Source organism: Lithobates pipiens, unplaced genomic scaffold (assembly GCF_037356315.1).
Source record: "Lithobates pipiens isolate NorthernLeopardFrog02 unplaced genomic scaffold, aLitPip1_a1.2 Scaffold_35, whole genome shotgun sequence".
NCBI lineage: Eukaryota > Metazoa > Chordata > Amphibia > Anura > Ranidae > Lithobates > Lithobates pipiens.
In genome coordinates this window covers 706100-730235 of record NW_027507811.1, presented here as the reverse complement: position 1 = coordinate 730235, position 24136 = coordinate 706100, and the positions used below count along the sequence as shown (strand labels likewise).

Sequence of the window (24136 nt, the reverse complement as noted above, 5' to 3'; positions counted from 1 at the left end):
GTCGGCGCCGAAGGGAGGGGACCCTGGCCTTCTGGCCTGGATTAGGACAGCTCTAGCTCTGATCAGTTTTTCGGGAGGGAACGTTGGTTCCCCTTTCTCCCACCGGGGGAACGGCCAGTACTTCCCGAATGTAATTAGGTAGGAGTGATGGGAGCGAGGGTGAGGCAAAGGGCTCTCACTAAGCTCCTGGATCTCCATTCCTTTCTGCCTGGGGTGGGGGCTGCTGTGGTCTGGGCTGTGGGTCAGGGATGCTTTTGAAGAGCCTGTGGTGATGTGCCCCTGAGGTGGCAGTTCAGGGGTGCCTTACACTCACTGTGAGAAATCACTTTGATGTTTGGCACCAAGGTCACTTCACCGATTATATGCCTTTTATCATAGTTATCTGTCTAGGCAGAAACCTGTATAGTCCACTTGATTGCTCAAAAGAGGATGGAGGAGGACCGGGTCACATTACTGAGAAGACTCAGTAACCCTTCAGGGGCACAACATTCTTAAATATATCTTCATTATCAATTATTCCTTACCTGTATAGATCAAATGACGTCACCAATGAGGATGGAGGAGGACCGGAGTCACATGACTGAGAAGATACTAAACCTCACCCTGGAGATCATCTACCTGCTGACCGGAGAGGTGAGGAGGATTCTGGGAGGTCACATGACATCACTCTTATCTCTATTAATAAAACACAGACCTGACCGGAGAGGTGAGGAGGATTCTGGGAGGTCACATGACATCACTCTTATCTCTATTAATAAAACACAGACCTGACCGGAGAGGTGAGGAGGATTCTGGGAGGTCACATGACATCACTCTTATCTCTATTAATAAAACACAGACCTGACCGGAGAGGTGAGGAGGATTCTGGGAGGAGGTCACATGACCGGAGAGGTGAGGAGGATTCTGGGAGGTCACATGACATCACTCTTATCTCTATTAATAAAACACAGACCTGACCGGAGAGGTGAGGAGGATTCTGGGAGGGTCACATGACATCACTCTTATCTCTATTAATAAAACACAGACCTGACCGGAGAGGTGAGGAGGATTCTGGGAGGTCACATGACATCACTCTTATCTCTATTAATAAAACACAGACCTGACCGGAGAGGTGAGGAGGATTCTGGGAGGTCACATGACATCACTCTTATCTCTATTAATAAAACACAGGCCTGACCGGAGAGGTGAGAAGGATTCTGGGAGGTCACATGACATCACTCTTATCTCTATTAATAAAACGTAGACCTGACTGGAGAGGTGAGGAGGATTCTGGGAGGTCACATGACATCACTCTTATCTCTATTAATAAAACACAGACCTGACCGGAGAGGTGAGGAGGATTCTGGGATTCTAACATGATATTCCTATTGGTTCCCCAATACAGAGATTTCCTCTGGTGAAGTCCGGGGATCATATGACCATCACAGTGCCTCCATGTGACTCCCTAAAACCTGAGAGACACAACATGGAGAAGATTCTAGAAGTCACCAAGAAGATGATGGAGCTGCTGACAGGAGAGGTGAGGAGGATTCTGGGAATTGTGGGACATTATCCAGTAACAGACAAGGGATGTGTCTGGATGGTGACTGTATCATTGTGTGTGTCAGGTTCCTATAAGGTGTCAGGATGTCACTGTCTATTTCTCCATGGAGGAGTGGGAGTATTTAGAAGGACACAAGGATCTCTACAAGGACGTCATGATGGACAATCAGCCGCCCCTCACATCACCGGGTAAGAGGAGACTTTATTGTAAAGGAGAGAGCAGTACGGAGGCTCCACCCATCCCCCATCATCTGATAAACACATAGAAACAATGTATTCAGTCAGTGTGTGTGTTTCCTACAGATGGATCCAGTAATGGGAACCCACCAGAGAGATGTCCCCGTCCTCTGTATTCCCGGGATTCCACACAGGAAGGTCACACCATCCCCCACTATATCAAGGTTGGTGGAAAGGACCATCTAGAACACAAAAGTGACTCATAGATATGATGAATGAACTCTGTAGAAGATGTTATAATCTATATATTTTTGGTTAAGGATGAAGATCTGATAGATATAAAAGTTGAGGTGAAATCAGAAGAAGAAGAGAGGTATGTGAGGGATGATCAGCAGTCTATGGAGGAGGATGGAATAACGGGGACATTTATAGAGGAGGACACTCCTACAGAGATCAGCACAGGTGGGTCATTAACACTAAATACATTCCTCCACCCATACTGCTCACTGATTGGTCCAGAGTAGGGCGGGGGCTGGGTGATATCAGCCTGTAATCCCCTGGTCACTTTCCTGAGCTGTGTTCCCCGTCCTGTATTCCTGGATTTCTCTCCCATAATCTTCCTTCTCTGTGCTGCCGACACAATTTATGGATCTAGACTGGATTTATGGAGATTCTGGGGATCAGCTGACAGCAAACTGTTGGATTTCACTATAAGCATTACTAGACCTAGGCACCTGGGGTATGTACCTTGGGTCTTCTGCCCCATAGTAAGACCTCTGACAGAACAATCCCCCCCGGGGTTACTTGCTCTGTTATTTGCTGGCTGTGCCGGGTGGAGGGATATGTCTGTATAGTCTCAGACCCAAGTCACTGAGTGCAGTCTCAGGAGATGGGAGGAGCGGTGTGGGACCTCTGCAACTTGTCTCATGTAAACATTTCAGTGATCCTTACACTATATAATTTATATGGTACATTACATACTCCTGACCCCTGCACTATATACTCTATGTTGTACATTGTGATAACATCCTCCAACCTTGGAACTCTAAACAGAAAGGGATAATGGGGGAGGAGTCAATAACCCAATGATGGGGGTCTTCAGGATCAGTCCAGTCTTCATCTTGGTTGTTCTCCCCCCATCCTCACTCTCTGACCTCTGGTGGGGCTCAGCCCCGCTGTTATTCATGACTAAATCATGGACTAAATAAGGAAGTGCAGGACTTCTTGTGTTGGGAAGATGGCAATGAGTGATAGAGGGGGAGGGGACACTCGTCCTATAATCCCCTCATCACTGTCACTCCTATAGAAGACAGTTCTCGTTGTTTCCTCCCTCTCTGACTAAGGTCCATGAATAAAGAAATGATCTGGTAGGAGATCAGAGGACCCATTTACTAGTTACCTTGAGGGGGGAATTGTAAGATCCTCAGAGACAAAGCTGCCTGATGTGGGCGGAGTCCTGGTTTAGGGGAACCAATCAGCTCATGTCTAGTAATAATCTTTGTATTTCTATTTTAGTAGATGGACGGGAGATGAGGAAAACCTCAGAAGATTGTCTCACTTTGTCTCCAGACTGTAAAGTAGAAGATGAGGACATCACACAGTATAGTCCAGGAGAAAACCCGACTACCTCAAATGTCCATCCGGCACCACACAGTGTAGATGGACCATCGTATTCCTCTTATCCTGAGGAACCCCAGACTGTGCGGGATGGTGCCGGACCATCGTATTCCTCTTATCCTGAGGAACCCCAGACTGTGCGGGACGGTGCCGGACCATCGTATTCCTCTTATCCTGAGGAACCCCAGACTGTGCGGGATGGTGCCGGACCATCGTATTCCTCTTATCCCGAGGAACCTCAGACTGTGCGGGACGGTGCCGGACCATCGTATTCCTCTTATCCCGAGGAACCTCAGACTGTGCGGGACGGTGCCGGACCATCGTATTCCTCTTATCCCGAGGAACCTCAGACTGTGCGGGACGGTGCCGGACCATCGTATTCCTCTTATCCTGAGGAACCTCAGACTGTGCGGGACGGTGCCGGACCATCGTATTCCTCTTATCCCGAGGAACCTCAGACTGTGCGGGACGGTGCCGGACCATCGTATTCCTCTTATCCCGAGGAACCTCAGACTGTGCGGGACGGTGCCGTCCTTCCAATACATAAGAGGTTTTCCTGTACTGAGTGCGGGAAGTGTTTTCATGAAAGAATACGACTTGTTAGACATCAAAGATCTCACACAATTGAGAAGCCATATTTCTGTTATGAGTCTGGGAAACGTTTTTCTGGGAAGTCCAACCTTTCTGTACATCAAAAATGCCACAAAGACAAGAAGCTGCATTCCTGTTCTGAGTGCGGAAAATGCTATACACGCAAAACAGAACTTGTCATACATCAAAAATCTCACACAGGAGAGAGGCCGTATTCCTGTCCTGAGTGCGGGAAAAGTTTTTCAGCTAAGTCACATCTTTGCAGACATCAGAGATTGCACACGGGTGAGAAGCCGTATCCCTGTCCCGAGTGTGGGAAGTGTTTTTCTCGGAAGTCCCATCTTACTGGACATCAAATGTGCCACACCGGCGAGAAGCCCCACGTCTGCCTTGAGTGCGGGAAATCTTATCAACGGAAATCAGACCTTATTACACATCAACGATATCACACGGGGGAGAAGCCATATTCCTGCCCTGAGTGCGGACAATGTTTTGTACGTAAACCGATTCTTGATAGACACCGGGGTTGTCATATTGCTCAGAAGCCGTATTCCTGTCCTGAGTGCGGGAAATGTTTTATGCGTAAACCGTTCCTTGATTTACATCGGAGATGTCACACAGAGGAGAGGCCGTATTCCTGTCCCGAGTGCGGCAAATGTTTTTCGCGGAAGTCCCATCTCGCCGGGCATCAAATATGCCACACGGGTGAGAAGCCGCATTCCTGCCCCGAGTGCGGGAAATGTTACCTACGGAAATCAGACCTTGTAATACATCGCAGATCCCACACGGGCGAGAAGCCGTATCCCTGCCCGGAGTGCGGGAGATGTTTTGTGCGTAAACCCCACCTTGATGCACATCGGAGATGCCACACGGGGGAGAAGCCGTATTCTTGCCCCGAGTGCGGGAAATGTTTTTCGCAGAAGTCCAATCTTTCCAGACATCGGAGGTCCCACACGACCCTTGAGGCGTGTTAGAGGTCCGCCGTGCGGGAAAGTCTAAATCGTCATATTTTGCTGTACATCGGAGATCTGACGATTGTGGAGGAGCACACCTTGGAAGGAGCACACCTTCATATACACCTCGGAGAACCCTCACCCTGATGGCTGGGTGCTCAGAAAAATATTTATATGAAAGTTAGGGAAGGTAGTGTGGGGTCTCTACTAATACCACAGCAGAGTAGGCAGAATAAAAGGGTCCTAACTCCTGTCAACTCGAAGAGGTGGAGATTTCCAAAGTAGGTGGTCCCCACCAGTCTGTTGCGTGACCTGTAGAGGACGGGGGCCCAGCTCCCCAACTCATGGAAGTCTAGGGTGAAATCTTTTAGCATCGAGAACCAAGGATGACCACCCGTGTCTCTTCACCGGAGGAGCTTGGTTCAGAGAAGATGGATAGGTCCTCCAAGCTTTATAGTCAACAGAGAGTGGGGGGGCGGTCCTGCCGAGGGGGGCCGGATCCAGGCACAGAACCAGAGAGAGACCTCATATCAGTATTCAGCACACTCAATTGTTACCCTCACTCTGCTGGCCATTCTATACAACCAACTCCCCAAGTGGACCAGGGTGCCCACCAACTGACAAGGACACCACGTAGAACGTGGAGCTGGCGTCGTAAAGTGCATTATACTGGTAATTAAGAACGGGCTCGGGGTGCGTTTTTTCCCCGGTCGGGAAAACGCCTCGCTGCCTATGTTTGGCGCTGGTCAGTGACGGCTTCCTGCAGGGGGGGGGTTCGATCAGAACGCGCCTACGCCCATCACTATTGGCCTGACGCCTTCCCCACTTTCAAAGGCATAAATACAGCAGATTTTGAAGTCATTAAGTGAATTATCAACCGCCTCCGATCAACCCGACTACAGCGTTCCAAAACAGGGGTGCAAAGCAGCATCCCATGGGGGTGGTTACCTTGTGGCCGAGGGGAGGTTTGCCAACTGGTCGGGCAGAGTTAGTTGGCCTGGTGTGTCTTCTGGGCATTGAAAAGAGTCAACAGAGATGGGAGCCCCAAGAGAAGCCTTCAGTCTGGGCAGTTTGGCTTCATTGTATTGTAGTCTTCTAAGTCTAGGTTCACATCTATTTAGGTTACGGTTGAGTCGTTTTTCAGACGTTGTTTTAGTGTTTTTGATGCGTTTTTGTGTTTGCGTTTTTTTTTTTTTTGGCTAATAGTTCTATTCATGTAGTTCGACTTTGAGGCCCCTTTAATGCGACTTTATGCTCTTTGGCACTCAAGTCCCATCAAAGTTGCATCGGACTTCATTCGCACTTGTAGCAACTTTGATACTACTTTGGATGGTTGAGACTTGGATGCAACTCATGGTTAAGGAGTGGGTGGCCAGCAGGTTCCTTAGCAACTAGGGAATAGCAGGTTGTTAGGGAGCGGGGCGGCCGCCGCATCCTTTACAACCGATGACTCATCAGCTGTCAGTGGGATTCCCCATTGACAGCTGAATGTAAACAAAAGAATGCCAGTGTCAGGTCACCTTGAGGCGAGGTGACAGATGCACACCGTAGGGATCAGGAGTGCACCGTAAGGTTGTGGACCCTACGGCTGACTGCTGCAGACGGGGGACAGATCCCACTGGGGATAGAGCGTGAGATTCCCTGGGGCGCGGAGTCTAAGAGCCAGAAGGTGTTCACCAGCGCCTCGAGTGCTGAGGATGGACTTGGCTGCAACTGGCTCCAGGTTGTGACCCCCAGAGTCCCCCAGCTTACACCTACAGTAGGCAACAGGACAGGGATGGTGAGGGACAAAGCCAAGGTCGGGGGCCACAAGCAGACAGGAATAGTCGGGGACACGCCAAAAGGTCAGGATCACAGGCAAACAGGGATAGTCAAGGACACGCCAAAGTCGGTAACGGAACAACAGTAGAGCACACGGCAGGTAACAGGAAGCCAAACACACAAAGGAATACACAATGGTTGATCAGCACTGATGGCTTGCAGTGCACAGGTTAATATAGGGCTCCCTGATAGGGCCTGGGGTGGAGCCATGCTTAGAGGAGAGGTTATAAAAACCACCAGGTGGAAGTGGCTGACCTCTTAGTCTGAACACATGAGGGGAGGTAAGCAACCAGGAAGATCACTGCATAACCATGACAGCCAGCATTAAATAAAAATAGAATGGGGGTCCCACCTAGTCCATACCAGGCCCTTCAGGTCTGATATGGATTTTGGGGGTAACCCCATGCCAATTTTTGTTCTTAAATGGTGAGGAGGGCCCCCCAATTCCATACCAGACCCTTATCTAAGTATGCAGGCCAGGGCAGCCCCCAAACAATACCGGCCACATGCCCTCAACATGGGTAGGGTGCTTTGGGGTAGAGGGGGCTCCCCGCCAAAGCACCTTGTCCTCATGTTGATGAGGACAAGGGCCTCTTCCCCACAACCCTGGCCCTGTGGTTATGGGGGTGCGGGGGTGGCTTATCAGAATTTGAAAGGGAGCCCATAGATCCTGCCCTCCCAACTGCAGGCCAGTTGAAGGCTCAGGTTCCTTTACAGTAACAGCTGCAGCTACTCGGGAATAGAGACTGCTTCCATATGCAGAAAGGCAAAAAGATCAGAGAGATCGACAGGGTTCTGCAACACGAACGAAGTAGCATTCCAAGTGTAAGGGAAATCGCAACCTGTAGGCTATCCCAGCTCAAAGTAGCCTGTCTAGGAACAGCCTCAGTAGTGCTGTCCTCTGCAGGGTAGACAAATCGGGCAAGAGGGCAGAGTCAGGCGCCTGAGACCAAACTTTTCTATGTACGTCCTTTTTTTGAACATAGCATTGGACCTACAGATAACTTCCCATGGTCTGGTTGGGTCTGCTGGATTAGGGCCTAGAGCTCTTTGAACGTGATCCAACAATCATTGTGGGGATGTCAGGAACGATGAAACAGAGACAGAAGTACAACCAATCATACTTGTTTATTAATAAAAATAAAAAGGTAAATAGAAAAAAAGCGTAGTCAAGCATAGCCAGAGTCCAGTAGCCAGATCGGGTAGTCAGCCAGTCCAAAGTTCATAAACCAGATGGGGTAATTAGTAAGTCCAGACATCAGGGATCCAAGGAGAGCAACTGCAAGCAGGATAGAAGCCAGGAGGGATGTCAGCAAGCCAGTCTTGAAACAAACAGCAGAAGATGGTTCCTTGTGATGTGACCAACGCGAGGCAAAGGAAAGAGTGAGCTGGAAGGCTTTAAATAGGCAGGTCAGACGAGTATCATCGGGAACAGCTGGTAACTGTGGAAAGAGAAGAGAGCTGGCAATTAGCCGACAGCTGAGCGGCCAGCCCAGAGGAGGAAGGGCTAAGCCAGCCCTGACAGGGAAGGAGTGTTTGTCTAGTTCGATGTTTAGGACTACTAGGAAAATGTCATATATGTTTTCGGGGCCAGTGGCCTCAGCGCTGCAAACTTATCATGGTGGCTCCAAGCTTCAACAACCTCCATGCGAAGTTGGAGAGAGAGAGGACGCGAGAGGCTCGTTCTGTCTTTTTCCATTCCAAAGTTGTAAACTGTGAGTCTGAAGCTGAAGTGGTGGATTCCTCTTTGTTAACCGCTTTCTGCCCCCGGACCATTTTGCTGGTCAAAGACCAGAGCACTTTTTGCGATTCGGCGCTGCGTCGCTTTAACTGACAATTGCGCGGTCGTGCGACGTGGCTCCGAAACAAAATTGGCGTCCTTTTTTCCCCACAAATAGAGATTTCTTTTGGTGGTATTTGATCACCTCTGCGGTTTTTATTTTTTGCGCTATAAACAAAAATAGAGCGACAATTTTGAAAAAAACACATTATTTTTTACTTTTTGTTATAATAAATATCCCCCAAAAATATATAAAAAAAACGTTTTTTTCCCTCAGTTTAGGCCGATACGTATTCTTCTACATATTTTTGGTAAAAATAAATCGCAATAAGCGTTTATTGATTGGTTTGCGCAAAAGTTATAGCGTTTACAAAATAGGGGATAGATTTATGGCATTTTTATTAATAATTTTTTTTTACTAGTAATGGTGGTGATCAGCGATTTTTTATTGTGACTGCGACATTGTGGCGGACACATCGGACATTTTTGACACATTTTTGGGACCATTGTCATTTATACAGCAATCAGTGCTATATAAATGCAGTGATTCCTGTGTAAATGACACTGGCAGTGAAGGGGTTAACCAGTGGGTGGCAGTGTAGGGGTTAAGTGTTCCTAGGGGTGTGTTACTAACTGGGGGGGGGGGGGTTGGGCTTTCTTTTAGTGAACACTGATCCCTGCTCCAATCACATGCAGCAGAGATCAGCGTCACTAGTTGCTAGGCAGAATGGAGAAATGCTGTTTACAACGGCATTTCTCCATTCAGCCGCCCCGTGGGACGATCGCGGGTATGCCCGTGGCGATCGAGTCCGCGGGACCCGCGACTGGACTCACGGGGGTCCCGACCGGCACATCTCGCGCGCTCGCGGTGGCAGGGCGGCATTGAAGATTGGACGTACCTGTACGCCAATATGCCTGCCCTTGTCATTCTGCCGACGTACATCGGCGTGCGTTGGTCGGGAACCGGTTAAATACTTCATCATCTGCTGTAGGTTGGCCAATACCCCCTGTCGTCCTTGGTGGTGGTTTTCCTCTGTATGGATCGGGGGCCTCTATGTCAGTCTTAGGTGGAAGGGCGTGGATAAGACCCTTGGGTCTTTGGGTTCATCCTCCATGTTGTGTACCAAGCTGCAGTACCTTAGCAAGTCCTAACTGTGGGAACACCAAAGCAGTCCCAGCTGTTGTCCCTGTAGACCAAACTCCAGAGATAGTAGAGAGGACAAACAAAGCTCGGAAGGGAAGGACGGTGCTTGGCGCCTCATCATGGCCTCTGAGCGGGAGTCAGCCATCCTAGAACCACTGATAGCCAGGACAGCGGATAATAGATGCTTTAAAGAAGCTCATCTTTAGTAGTCTGTTTCTGGGATTGACGTGTAAGTACGGGAGATGACCAAGAACAGGTCTTCATTAGGCCGTGCCTTGACCATGCCCATCCTACAGAAAATATTTTAATCAGGAAACCGGTCATACATCCTAAAAGCACCATGTGTGTTCCTTGGACATACCTGGTACGCCTTGGTGCTCTTTCCTCAGCACAGCCCCTATCATTGGCCACACCCATCCGTCATTGGAATAAATGATGCCCATACACCATGTTTTCAGGAATCGTTGATGGATACTTCGAAACACAATTGATATTATATTGTATTTACCCTTCTTCTTCGACCTGCCGATTGAAGGACTTTGCTTTACTCAGTTAAACGAGTTTTATATATTAAAAATTGTTCCCACTTCCCTAACCCTTTGTTAACCCTAATAAACCCTAATTTATAAAGAAAGTTGTTTGTTTTTATAATTTTATTGCGTATTTTTATTGGTTATATTGATAATAAAATATTATTTTCAGGACAGTATTGCCATAATTAAGTTGTGTTTGGAAAAAAAGTGTGTGTGTGTGTGTATACAAACGCACACACTTTTTTCCAAACACAACTTTATTATGGCAATACTGTCCTGAAAAAAATATTTAAATAACACACACACACACACACACACACACACACACACACACACACACACACACACACACACACACACTCTATATTGCCAAAAGTATTGGGACATCTGCCTTTACACACACACATGAACTTTAATGGCATCCCAGTCTTAGTCCATGGGGTTCATTATTGTGTTGGCCCACATTGTGCAGCTATAACAGCCTCAACTCTTCTGGGAAGGCCGTCCACAAGGTTTAGGAGTGGTTGTGTAAGAATGTTTGACCATTCTTCCAGAAGAGCATTTGTGATGTCAGGCACTGATATGGATGAGAAGGCGTGACTCTCAGTCTCCACTCTAATTCATCCCAAAGGTGTTCTATCGGGTCAAGACCAGTCAAGTTCCTCCACCCCAAACTCGCCCCTTAGTTCCAGTGAAGGGAATGCCTAAGACGTCAGCATACCAAGACGTTTTGGACAATGTCATGTTCCTCCACCCCAAACTTGCTCATCCATGTCTTTATGGACCTTTGTACACTGGTCCAAATCATTTGGTGGAGAGGGGATTATGGTGTGTGGGGGGGGGGGGATTATGGTGTGGGGGTTGTGTTTCAAGGGTTGGGCTTGGCCCCTTAGTTCCAGTGAAGGGAATGCCTAAGACGTCAGCATACCAAGACGTTTTGGACAATGTCATGTTCCTCCACCCCAAACTCGCTCATCCATGTCTTTTATGGACCTTTGTGCACTGGTCCAAATCATTTGGTGGAGAGGGGATTATGGTGTGTGGGGGGGGGGGGGGGATTATGGTGTGGGGGTTGTGTTTCAAGGGTTGGGCTTGGCCCCTTAGTTCCCGTGAAGGGAATGCCTAAGACGTCAGCATACCAAGACATTTTGGACAATGTCATGTTCCTCCACCCCAAACTCGCTCATCCATGTCTTTATGGACCTTGCTTTGTGCACTGGTGAGCAGTCACGTTGGAACAGGAAGAGGCCGTCCCCAAACTCTTCCCACAAAGTTGGGAGCATGAAATTGTCCAAAATGTCTTGGTATGCCGACGCCTTAAGAGTTCCCTTCACTGGAACTAAGGGACCAAACCCAACCTCTGAAAAACAACCCCCCCACCATAATCCCCCCTCCTCTAAATGATTTGGACCAGTGCACAAAGCAAGGTCCATAAAGACATGGATGAGTGAGTTTGTGGTGGAGGAACTTGACGATTTTCAGTGTCAATAGCACCTTTCTTGGAACCGCCTAACTTGTAGCTGTAGAGCCCGCAGAGCTTTAGAATCTGATTGGGTTGAGTCTTCCAACGTGGAGGACCCTGCTTTCCACCTCAGAGACCCTAGCTTTAAACCCATCCACCCAACCCATCTTATATGGAATAATATTCGTATCCTGGGCCTACCTGGAAAGGGTTGAGGAAACCAACAGAATTCCTTGAGCAATTACTTATGATTGTTTTGGGCTTGGAGAGTGTAATGCCCTGTACACACGTTTGGACATTCCGACCACAAAATCCGTCAGATTTTTTCAGACGGATTTTCTCAGAAACTGGTGTTGCATACAAACGGCCGAACAAAGTTGTCAGAAAATCCAATCGTTGGGAACGTGGTGGCGTTCGTTAGGTACGACGGGTCTACGTAGAGGCTAGTAGCCAATAGCTTTGGTCTTGTAATTTGATCTGAGCATGCGTGGCACCTTGTCCGTCGGAATTCTCTATTCTATGTGTTCTATGTGTATATATATATATACAGTATGTATATTTATTTATACCTTTTAGTTATGGAAAAAGGGAAATTATATAGACTCATATACAGGGCCGTCTTTAATATTGATCAGACACTGGGCTAAACTTTTCTTGGGCCCCCCCCCTCCCCCCATGCAGTTTTGCTCTCCACCTGCTCTGAGACATACAATAAATAGCAGCTAGACTCAAAATCAGTTTACTGAATCAGATCAGGCAGCTATTGCGATTGGTTGCCAGAGGTTACAGTGTATCATTACCGCTCACTGACTGGTTGCCAGAGGTTACAGTGTATCATTACCGCTCACTGACTGGTTGCTAGAGGTTACAGAATACATTACAGCTCACTGGTTAGTTGCTAGAGGTTACAGCTCATGATTTCTGCTTGTTGATTGGTTACTAGAGATTACTATGGATATGACCTCAGGGGGGCATTATATACATATCAATGCCACCGGCCGCCACTATTTACATATGAATGCTGTTGCTATTTACATATGAATGCCAGTAATTTACATGTAAACACAGGGTCTGCAAGTGAGTCATCTGTACACAACAATAGGGCAGAGCTGGGCAGCATTAGTAGCAGCACTTCACACTGAGATATTGGGAAACAGCACAGGGCTAAAACCTCAAGGGGCGAGGGAATTTAAACCAGGATAGTTGGCAAGTATGAGGCAGCTGCTTTGGACCCCACAACAATGACAGGGCCCAGGGCAGCTGCCCCTTTTGCCCTGCCTTAAAAACTGCCCTTCTTGTATACTTGTAAAGGTATACATATTGTTATACGCTTCATAAACATTGCTATGGAGAACCAAACATGTTAGTAATTAGGGATCTTGAGTTGGTTTCCCCTCACCTTTCCCCATCACATGAGAAGGAAGGATTCACATTTCTTAAGATGTAAAAGTTCATGTTTTAGTTAAGATTAAAAGTTTTTAATGCTACAATATTTCTTGATTAGGATATTAATAAGAACATTGGGTTTTCAATGGATATTATATATAAGTATATGTAGTATTTGATTTAGATGTTAAAGGAAACTTGTATATGTTAAATGTTTTCACACATTGTTCTTGCCCACTCCTCAGAAATGAGACTGAGCAACTCCCATCGTTATGTGAGGTGGGTAAAGCCTGCGGCTTTCTGTAGAACTACGAGAGAATTGAGAGCCGTAAACCAGCATTTTTAATAAGGAGGGGTCAGATTTTAGGAGTAAAAGCTAGTAATAGAAAGGACAGTTGGGCTGTTTTTGCTGCAGACACACCACAAGACATTGAGGGAAGCTGCCACAGCTACACACACAAACATACAAAGATACACATCTGATTCGATCTTCACCTTAATAATATAATACACTATTGATGTTATTTTTACATTCTACATTTTGATATTGTTCTTGTAATATTTTGCTATTTTATTATTAAATCAATTTTTCAGTTTTTACATAAGAACTGAATGGATTTTCTTGGAACTTCCCTCATCAAACATGGGCGGCACAGTGGCCTAGCAGTAAGAAGGGTCGCTGGTTCGAATCCCAACCATGACACTACCTACCTGGAGTTTGCATGTTCTCCCTGTGCCTGCGTGGGTTTCCTCCGGGTACTCCGGTTTCCTCCCACACTCCAAAGACATGCAGGTAGGTTAATTGGATGCTGTCTAAATTGTCCCTAGTATGTATGAATGTGAGTTGGGGACCTTAGATTGTAAGCTCCTTGAGGGTAGGGACTGATGTGAATGTACAATGTATATGTAAAGCGCTGCGTAATTTGATGGCGCTATATAAGTAACTGAAATAAATAAATAAATAAATCAAACGGTATTTAACAGAGAGTGTGCCACCCACCTTTGTGGTGGAACGGGCACATAGAATTCCATCAAAACCACCTAAACCTGGGTCCCCCCCCCCGACCTTTTATTACGACTACTGAATTATCGAGATAGAGACAGGGTCCTGGCAGATGTTCTGGCTAAGCCAGATATACCTTATGAAAACACTAATTTATTATTTTTTCCAGACTATTCTCAAGAAGTTCAGCAATGCCGCAAGTCCTATACGGAGATCCGTAAGGGACTACAAGAAAAGAGCATACAGTTTAGCCTCCTTTATCCCAGCAGATTGCATATTATAAATGGTGGACAGACATTTTTTTTTTATACCCCTGGTGCTGCCTCCACTTGACTGGATGCACGCTAAGAGAATTATTATCCTTTATCAGGAGCTCTAACAAGTAGTCCCTCGGATTTACTGAGATACCCCAAGTACCAACTACAGCCTGACCCAGAATACAGATCTGGAGTGGTAGGAATGAGGTTGTACAGTGGGGGTTACCCCATCCCTCCTCACCCTCACCCCCCCCCCCCCTGAGGTTGTATGGTGGGGGTTATTCCAAGAAGAAAGTTGAGTGATTAAGCTGAGGACAGTAACAGCCGGGCAGCGAAGTACTAATCCAGGAGATGGGAACAGAGTCGAGGATTCAAGTTGAGATCAGTAACAGCCAGGCAGCTGGGTACCAATTTAGGAGAAACAAACAAAGTCAGGAATACAAGCTGAGGTTGGTAATAGGTGCACATCTGGGTAACAATTCAGAAGACTGAATATCATTGGACAGAAACCAGATGAGGAAGGGTGACTAGATACTAGCCAAGGTTGGTACAGCCAGTCAGCGGGGGAACCAATGCAGAAGACAGGAACAGAGTCAAAGATTTATGCTAAGGTCAGTAACATCTGGGTACCAACTCAAGATAGGAACAGAGTCAAGGATACCAACCGAGGTGAGGCAGCTGGGTAACAAACTGGGATAAGAGATTCTAATGCCGTGTACACACGATCAGACTATCCGGCGAACTTAGTCTGGCGGACAAACTGGAGGAAAGTCCGCAGGACTTTCCGAACGAGCGGACCTGCCCACACACAACCGGACTTTTGGACTATGGCGGGAGTCAGCCAGACTTTTGAAATGAACGGACTTGCCCACACACGGAGAAAAGTCAGTTCATTTTGAACACGGCTCCAGGTAGACGGGACTAGCGCAGGAGGTCAATGTCGCTAGCCCCGTCACCTGGTATGGACTTAAAGGGGAAAAAACTGCGTGGGTGTCCCACCCAAGGTCCATATCAGACCCTTATCTGAGCACGCAACCCGGCCGGTCAGGAAAGGGGGTGGGGACGAGTGAGCACCCCCCTCCTGAGCCGTACCAGGCCGCGTGCCCTCAACATGGGGGGTGCTTTGGGGAAGGGGGGCCCTGCAGCCCCCCCACCCCAAAGCATCTTGTCCCCATGTTGATGAGGACAAGGGCCTCTTCCCGACAACCCTGGCCATTGGTTGTCGGGGTCTGCGGGCGGAGGGCTTATTGGAATCCGAGAGCCCCCTTTAATAAGGGGGCCCCCAGATACCGGCCCCCCACCCTATGTGAATGAGTATGGGGCACAATGTACCCCTACCCATTTACCTGGTGAAAAAAATTTAAATAAAACACAACACAAGGTTTTAAAATAATTTATTGCACAGCTCAGGGGGTCTTCTTCCGTCTTGGGGGGTCTTCTTGCCGGACTCCTCCGCTATCTTCTGCTCTTTTGCTAGCTCTTTTACTAGCGGAGGAACCCGGCTTTCTCCTTCGTCGCCCCTCTTCGGTTCTTCTTTCCGGGCCTCCGCTTTCTTCTTCCAGCTCTTTTACTAGTAGTGGCCCGGTCTTCTGTTGCCGCCTTCTCTTCTTCTCTTCTTCTTCCTTGAGATGTTGACTCGACGCTGTCTCTGGCCACAATGACAGGGACGTGTTGCGCGGCGACTTATATCCTCTTATCCTCTGGGACTGTGACATCATAAGGGGCGGGGACATCACCCGGTGACCCCGCCCACTGTCCCTATATAAGTCGCCGCACACCGCGTGCCTGTCATTGCGGCTAGAGACAGCGTCGAGTCAACATCCCAAGGAAGAACAAGAAGAAGAGAAGGCGGCGGCGGTGACAGAAGACCACCACTAGTAAAAGAGCTGGAAGAAGGAGCGGAGGCCCGGCAAGAAGAACCGAAGAGGGGGACAAGACCCCCGAAGTCGGAAGAAGACCCCTGGGCGGCGACGAAGAAGAAAGCCGGGCTCCTCCGCTAGTAAAAGAGCTAGCAGAAGATAGCGGAGGAGTCCAGCGGGAAGACCCCCCAAGATGGAAGAAGACCCCCGGAGCTGTTGTCGGAGTGTCTGGAGAGAGAGGCTCAGCGTGGTTCCCAGGACTGTCTATCTAGACCGCCTTCAAATACGTTTTTGATCTCATTTAACACTGAGATCTTATGCTCTGGTAAGCGGCTCTATTACCCATTGGTGGAGGTGCTTTAGTGGAATCCCTGTCACACGATTTTTTACTGGTGTCACTTTTTCATCGCACATTGGATTAATTGATGCAAATCTTTTTGGGACTTTTATGGACTATTTGTTGTTTTCTGGCTTTATATACACTGCATGGAGTTTTTTTATTTTCTAATTAATTAATTTTTTCAATATTAGTTGAGTTCATTCTGATTTTTATAAAATCATTATCTGTTTGTATTTATTCACTTATTAATTCAAGCTAATTTTGTGGTAGCATATTTTTTGTGGTGTTCCCTTTCACACGACAATTAGTTGTGATTTGTGTCCGTTATGATTATTTTTATTCTTTCACGGTTATTTATCTAAGGTATTTTTTCATATACTGTATTTATTTATTCACTTAAATTAATTATCTAAATTATTCTCACTGTTTTGAGGTAAAGTGCTGAATTCAATATTTTTGGGCTTTAATTTGGGTTTTTATTTATTTACTTAAATTAATTATTTAAATTATTCTCACTTATTTGAGGTAAAGTGCCGAATTCAATAATATACAATTTTTGGGGTTTTTGGGATCACAGAAAAAACTTTTTTTATATATAATTACCGCAGCTCCCCGTTATATACGAATTGGTAGGGGTACATTGTACCCCAATACTCATTCACATAGTGTGGGGGCCGGTATCTGGGGGCCCCCTTATTAAAGCTGGCTCCCGGATTCCGATGAGCCCCCCGCCCGCAGACCCCAACAAGCAACGGCCAGGGTTGTCGGGAAGAGGCCCTTGTCCTCATCAGCATGAATGAATGAATGAATGAAATACTTGTATAGCGCACAATGCGAACTGAATCGCCTCTAGGCGCTGTGGCGAGCTTTGATCATCTGCTAGAAGAGGAAGGTCTTGAGTTTTTTCCTAAAAGCCAGGTGATTTTCTTCCAGGCGGATGTTGATTGGTAGAGCATTCCATAGCCGAGGCCCTTGGACAGCGAATCTCCGATCACCCTTGGATTTATACCGGGCTTTGGGCACGAGGAGGAGGTTTTTGTTGGCTGATGGAAGACTGCGGTTTGGTGTGTAATGATTTATTTTCTCCATTAGGTATTGCGGAGCTTCTCTATGCACGCATTTGTGGGTGAGGCAAAGGGTCTTGAACGTGATCCGATTTTTTACGGTTAGCCAATGTAAGCTCCTCAGTGAAGGAGAGATGGATTCCCAGGGTTTTTTTCCTGTTATCAGCCTTGCCGCCGTGTTTTGGATCAGTTGTAATCGCGCAAGTTGATATTGTCGTAATCCTATGTAAAGCGAGTTTGCGTAGTCCAGTCGTGAATTAATGATTGTTGGGGACAGGGTGGTTTGGGGCGGCCCTCCCCTTCCCCAAAACACCCCAACATGTTGAGGGCACGCGGCCTGGTACGGCTCAGGAGGGGGGGGGGTGGCGCTCGCTCGTCCCCACCCCCTTTCCTAAATGGTGCGTGCTCGGATAAGGGTCTGATATGGACTTTGGGGGGGACCCCCATGCCGTTTTTTTTGGCGTAAGGCTTCCCCTTTAGGTCCATACCAGGTGACGGAGCTAGCGACGTGTCAATCTCGCCCATGGAGGCGGCGACATTGACCTCCTGCGCTAGTCCCGTCTACCTGGAGCCACGTTCAAAATGAATGGACTTTTCTCCGTGTGCGGGAAAGTCCGTTCATTTCAAAAGTCCGGCAGACTAGTGCACAGACAGCTGAATTGGCCGCCAGACTTGCAGTTTTTGAGTCAAAACTACTTTCTAAGTCCACCGGATTTTTGGGGAAAAGAAGTCTGCCGGAGCCCACACAAGGGCGGATTGTCTGCCGGACTCTGGTCCGCCCGGATAGTCTGATTGTGTGTACACGGCATAAGAGTCAAGCCGAGAACAGTAATAGCCAGGCAGAGGGGTAGCAGTTCAGTATACAGGAGTCAGGAAATCAAGCTGGGCCCAGCTACAACCAAACAGCCAGGTACAATTTCAGGAGATGGGAACAGAGTCGAAGATTCAAGTTGAATAGAGTTGAAACTTACAACCCGAGGTTTGTAAGAGTCAGGCAGCCGGGGTACCAACTGGAGGGACAGGAAGAAAGTTGTGGATTTAGGCTGAGGTCAGTAATAGAAATTTGGAAGGCAGGAACAGAGTTGAGAATACAAGCCGAGGTCAGTAAACGCCAAGCAGTGTGCTGCAAAGTCAGGACACCAAAAACAGAGTCAAGGATTCCTGCTGAGATCAGACAGCCCAGGCAGTACCAAGTCAGGAGACGGGAACAGATTTGAGGATGGTAAGAACCAGGCTGCAGGGTACCAATTCAGGAGACATGGAAAAAGTCGAGGTTACAAGCTGAGGATGGTAAGATATGGGCAGCCTGGTACCGATTCAGGAGAGAGGAACAGAATGGAGGGTACAAGTGGAGGTCAGTGACAGCCAAGCAGCCTGGTCCTGATTCAGGAGAGAGGTAAAGAATTCGGTGTATGTTACCGGCCTCAAAATGTGAATTAAGAGAGCCGATGATTGTAGACGCGATGAGATAAGGTGATCAGCTTGGCGTGGACTGCAAAGAATCACACAAACAGCATGAGATATGACCACTGACTTTATGGCTGGAAGTAGTTTAATTTTTACATAACAATACATCTTTTACATTTTTATAGTCACATGTTTATAACCATTAACAATATATATAATACCGATTTTAACTAAAGTATTTTAAAACGTAGTTATAACAATGAACATTACTATATTTAATAACATATATATCCCTGTTATTCAGTGTTATAGATAATTATCTTTATCTCTCTGGTACACTTTAAGTGTGCAATAATCATACTGGCAATGCATTGCTTTAATACAAATATTTTCATGGTAGTACTCTTTTTTAACCACTAGATGGTGCACATTGCATGTCTGTATGATGCAATACATAAGCTTTACATACAATAGGTTTTTTTCTATATTAAATAACAGAAAACATGTGCTTCTATAAATCTATGCCATTTCCAATAAATCAGGTTTAAATATACCTATTTAGAAAGGTTTAGTGTTTATCATAGACATTTGTTCTGACTAATGCAGTATTTTCATGTTCTTATGCACTTTTCACTTGTTTCTCCCACATGCTGTTCTAAACTTCTAATTACAGCAAAACTATAGCATAAAATCTGCTGAGACTTTTTCTGCATCTGCTCAAGATGTTTAGGAATCTTTCTATCACAGGTTAATACAGATTAGGAACAATTTAGAGTACATACCTGCAAAGAATCACACAAACAGCATGAGATATGACCACTGACTTTATGGCTGGAAGTAGTTTAATTTCCAGTCACATGGTGTGTGGCCTTATATAGACTCTGTTTGTGTACCTTCTCTGCCATCTACTGGTTATTAATAGAATAGAAGGGAGATGTTTAGAAATATAAAAAAAAAATGAATATGTACTTTGCTTTGGGGTGTCTGTTTTGTGACCATATAAACCCCAGTCCGTCACATGTACAAGCTAAAGGTCGGTAACAGCTGGGAAGCCTGGTACCGATTCATGAGAAAGGAACAGAATGGAGGGTACAAGCTGAGGTTGGTGACAGCCGAGCAGCATGATACCATGCAGGAACAGAATCAAGCATACAGGCCAAGGTCAGAAACAGAAAGGTGCCAATTCTGGAAACAAGAGCAGAGTTGAGGATTCAAGCTGTGGTCAGTAACAGACCAGCAGCAGAGTACCAATTCAGAAAGCAGAAACATGTTGAGGATACAAGCCAAGGATTTAAGCCGAGGTTGGAAGCACCCGGACAGCCCGGAACCAATTTGGAAGACGGGAACTCCTTGAGACTAAAAGCGTCGGTCTAGAGCAGCTTTTCTCAACCTTTTCAACACAGAGGAACCCTTGAAATAGTTCTCCGGGTCTCGGGGAACCCTCTGCTAAAAATTTGAAATCCACAACTCATGATACATTAGTGTGATGGTCAGTGGGAAGATTGGTCCTCACACTTGTGGTCATTGGGAAGAATTACCTCCTTACAGATAGCTAAAAAGATCAATGGTGTCAGTGGGAACTTATCCGAGAGGCAGAAATGACCCAATGCTGAAGGAACCCCTACAACCTCTGGGGGAACCCTGGTTGAGAAGAACCCGGGTTGGGAGACAACATACCCAGCAGTCACGTTATCCACGTGGTGTTACTGGCAGTGTGGAGGATCCTTTTTAACAAAACTGGTAATTTTGCTGAAAAGTTAGTTGCCTTGAAATCCACTTATAATATATTCCTCTCCCCCTTGGTGGGAGTGGAGATGACCCCATCTATAAGGATATACAGTACATACACACACAGCACAAGGCCGTGTTCACACTACGAGATGTTTCACGGGGTCTGCAGTTCCTCTGAGCTCCACAAGATGGTGAAGTCGCTTCCACCCAGACAGGAAGTCTCTATGGAAGACAGGAAGTGATGTCAGGCACAGACAGGAAGTGATGTCAGGCACAGACAGGAAGTGATGTCAGGCACAGACAGGAAGTGATGTCAGATACAGACAGGAAGTGGTGTTAGGTATAAATAAGAAGTTCTGGGTAAGAGGTGAGTCGGGAGGAAGTAGAGAGGAGACATCACTGGATGTGGCACCGGAGGAGGTAATAAGATCTTATTTTCTATTTACACCCGATAACCCCCCCCCCCCCGTCATGTTCCGTCCTCTTCCTCCATAGTCACTGTGACGTCTTTTATCTCCAGCAGATGATGATACACACATATATAGTGTGGGAACCTAAATTACCCCCTTCAGGGGCAGAACATTCCCCCACTTACGGGGCCAGAACATTCTCTTCATGTTGGAGACGTGTCACCTTTCCCACCAATCACCTTCTCACTTCATCAGTCCATATACTAACCGATTATATCACTTTTTTTTTTTTGTGGTGGGGGATGGGAAGGCTTTTTGGGGGTTTAACCCTTTCACAACCAGGCCTTATGCTCCACTTTTAACCTCAGATCGTTTTTGCAATTCTTATTATTTTTTTAATGATTTTTTTTTCACAAAGCTTAGATGTAGCCATGCATCTTAACCCATCGCTCCTCTGAAAAACAATCTGCATGAAGGTCCCTTTTTAGAGGTGGCAGACAAGCAGTGAGGAGGTAATGTAACCTTCACCTCACAGCCTGTTTTAACCCCAAACAAGCATGACGCACTGCACGCGGTTGCGGGGTATTTGTGGCGCTTCCCTGTTTGCTGGAATAGGCCATGTTCAGCAGGCTTGCCGCCCACCGACCGATGGCGTTATGTTGGATAGAGGACATTCAGAATGGTGATCATCTCCTCCCTGGTGCACCCAATAGAACACCTTGGGCACCGGTGTCTCACTGGCTCCGGCTGTGACCGTGTCTGGGCCACCATAGTGCTCATGGAAGTGGGAAGTCCTCCTATACAATCTAGGACCTGTAAAGAGAACCCTACAAGTGGAGACTGGTGGGATGAGGTGGGACTTTGGCGAACTGTCTCGGCAAAGCTAGTAGGTGGAAGGTCCTTGTAGCAACAGGAGCTGGCTTAACAGCCTGGACAGTAGAGGGCCTCCCAACATATACACGTCCTTAGTGGAGGGGTACTTCCAGGAGGAGTGCAGCTGGAAGATGGCTGCCTTCATGGAACATCTTGAGGGGTTGACCTGGGTGCAAGTCGCAAGGAATCACAGTGGCTCATTCTTATGGTATGCATGATGTCTGGTGGCATTTTACAGTCTGAAGAGCACAGATTGACGGTTTTGGCTTTAAGGCCCTTGTGTCTGTATTCGCTGAGATTGGAAATGTGGAGGTGAATTTGTGTTGCCTTTTGGGTAACGGCCCCCCAACTTCTTCCATTGCTTAGTCATGGATCCTGCCCTGAGGTCTGAAATTCGAGCCCACTGAGCCACCTGGGGGTCCTCGTCCACCTCAACAAAGGGAAATTGGGAGCTACATAAACAATAAAGACACCAAATTCAAGGAGGACAAAACTGTTTATGAAGAACGAGGTCAATCACCCATACATTATAGAAAAAAGGGCAAAACTGATGCGGTCATTTAGGGCGGGAGGTTTAGTAGCCCCAAGGTCCATTTGGCACCATTTTTCAAAAGCAAGTTGTCAGAATCCCCTCCCCCCCCGGGATTGAGGTGACTTCCATCAAAAGCAATGTTAGGATAAACCATCGATTTGGTAACTATGACTTCTTTCAAAGTGTCTCCCGATGGGAGTTTGGAGATTCCCGATTGTGAATCTTCATCAAACCTTCCCCCATCCACATTTTATTATTATACCTCCAATACAATCCAGATAATTCTCTGTTATCAATTATCGTTTTTACCTGTCTAGGGAGAAACCTGTGTAGACCACATGACTGCGAAAATGAGGATGGAGGAGGTCCGGAGTCACATGACTGAGATAATACTAGACTTCACCCTGGAGATCATCTACCTGCTGACCGGAGAGGTGAGGAGGATTCTGGGAGGTCACATGACATCACTCTTATCTCTATTAATAAAACACAGACCTGACCGGAGAGGTGAGGAGGATTCTGGGAGGTCACATGACATCACTCTTATCTCTATTAATAAAACACAGACCTGACCGGAGAGGTGAGGAGGATTCTGGGAGGTCACATGACATCACTCTTATCTCTATTAATAAAACACAGACCTGACCGGAGAGGTGAGGAGGATTCTGGGAGGTCACATGACATCACTCTTATCTCTATTAATAAAACACAGACCTGACCGGAGAGGTGAGGAGGATTCTGGGATTCTAACATGATATTCCTATTGGTTCTCCAATACAGAGATTTCCTCTTGTGAAGTCAGGTGATCATATGACCATCACAGTGCCTCCATGTGACTCCCTAAAACCTGAGAGACACAACATGGAGAAGGTTCTAGAAGTCACCAAGAAGATGATGGAGCTGCTGACAGGAGAGGTGAGGAGGATTCTGGGAATTGTGGGACATTATCCAGTAACAGACAAGGGATGTGTCTGGATGGTGACTGTATCATTGTGTGTGTCAGGTTCCTATAAGGTGTCAGGATGTCACTGTCTATTTCTCCATGGAGGAGTGGGAGTATTTAGAAGGACACAAGGATCTCTACAAGGACGTCATGATGGACAATCAGCCGCCCCTCACATCACCGGGTAAGAGGAGACTTTATTGTAAAGGAGAGAGCAGTACGGAGGCTCCACCTAGATCCCCCATCATCTGATAAACACATAGAAACAATGTATTCAGTCAGTGTGTGTGTTTCCTACAGATGGATCCAGTAATGGGAACCCACCAGAGAGATGTCCCCGTCCTCTGTATTCCCGGGATTCCACACAGGAAGATCACACCATCCCCCACCATCATCAGGTAGATGAGGAACAGTTATTGGTAGTCATGATTTATATACAAGAATGTTTGTTACAATGAATGTTTTATATTTTCAGAGTGTGAACTTTGAGAATTACAATATTGTTGTCAAAGAAGAGTATAAAGAGGAGGATGAGGAGTATGGAGTGATGGAGGAGTTTTCTGAAGGACACAAGGATGTGATGAAGCCACCAAATACCAGGAACCCACCAGAGAGATGTCCCCGTCCTCTGTATTCCCGGGATTCCACACAGGAAGGTCACACCATCCCCCACCATCATCAGGTAGGTGGAGTTGCGGGTCGGGAACATGA

General features: G+C 46.8%; 2 protein-coding genes across 2 annotated transcripts; both read left to right on the top strand.

Annotated features, from left to right (window-relative positions):
* Positions 1-503: 503 nt before the first annotated feature.
* On the top strand, positions 504-23825 carry LOC143956028 (gastrula zinc finger protein XlCGF66.1-like). The gene is made up of 3 exons (XM_077466160.1): positions 504-633; positions 23263-23397; positions 23486-23825. Exons 1-3 carry the CDS (start codon positions 538-540, stop codon positions 23675-23677), a joined length of 423 nt encoding a protein of 140 aa, XP_077322286.1. The 5' UTR covers positions 504-537; the 3' UTR covers positions 23678-23825.
* On the top strand, positions 2495-10238 carry LOC143955710 (uncharacterized). Its single transcript, XM_077465826.1, has one exon. The coding sequence runs from the start codon at positions 3162-3164 to the stop codon at positions 4899-4901; it is 1740 nt and encodes a 579-aa protein (XP_077321952.1). The 5' UTR covers positions 2495-3161; the 3' UTR covers positions 4902-10238.
* Positions 23826-24136: the final 311 nt, after the last annotated feature.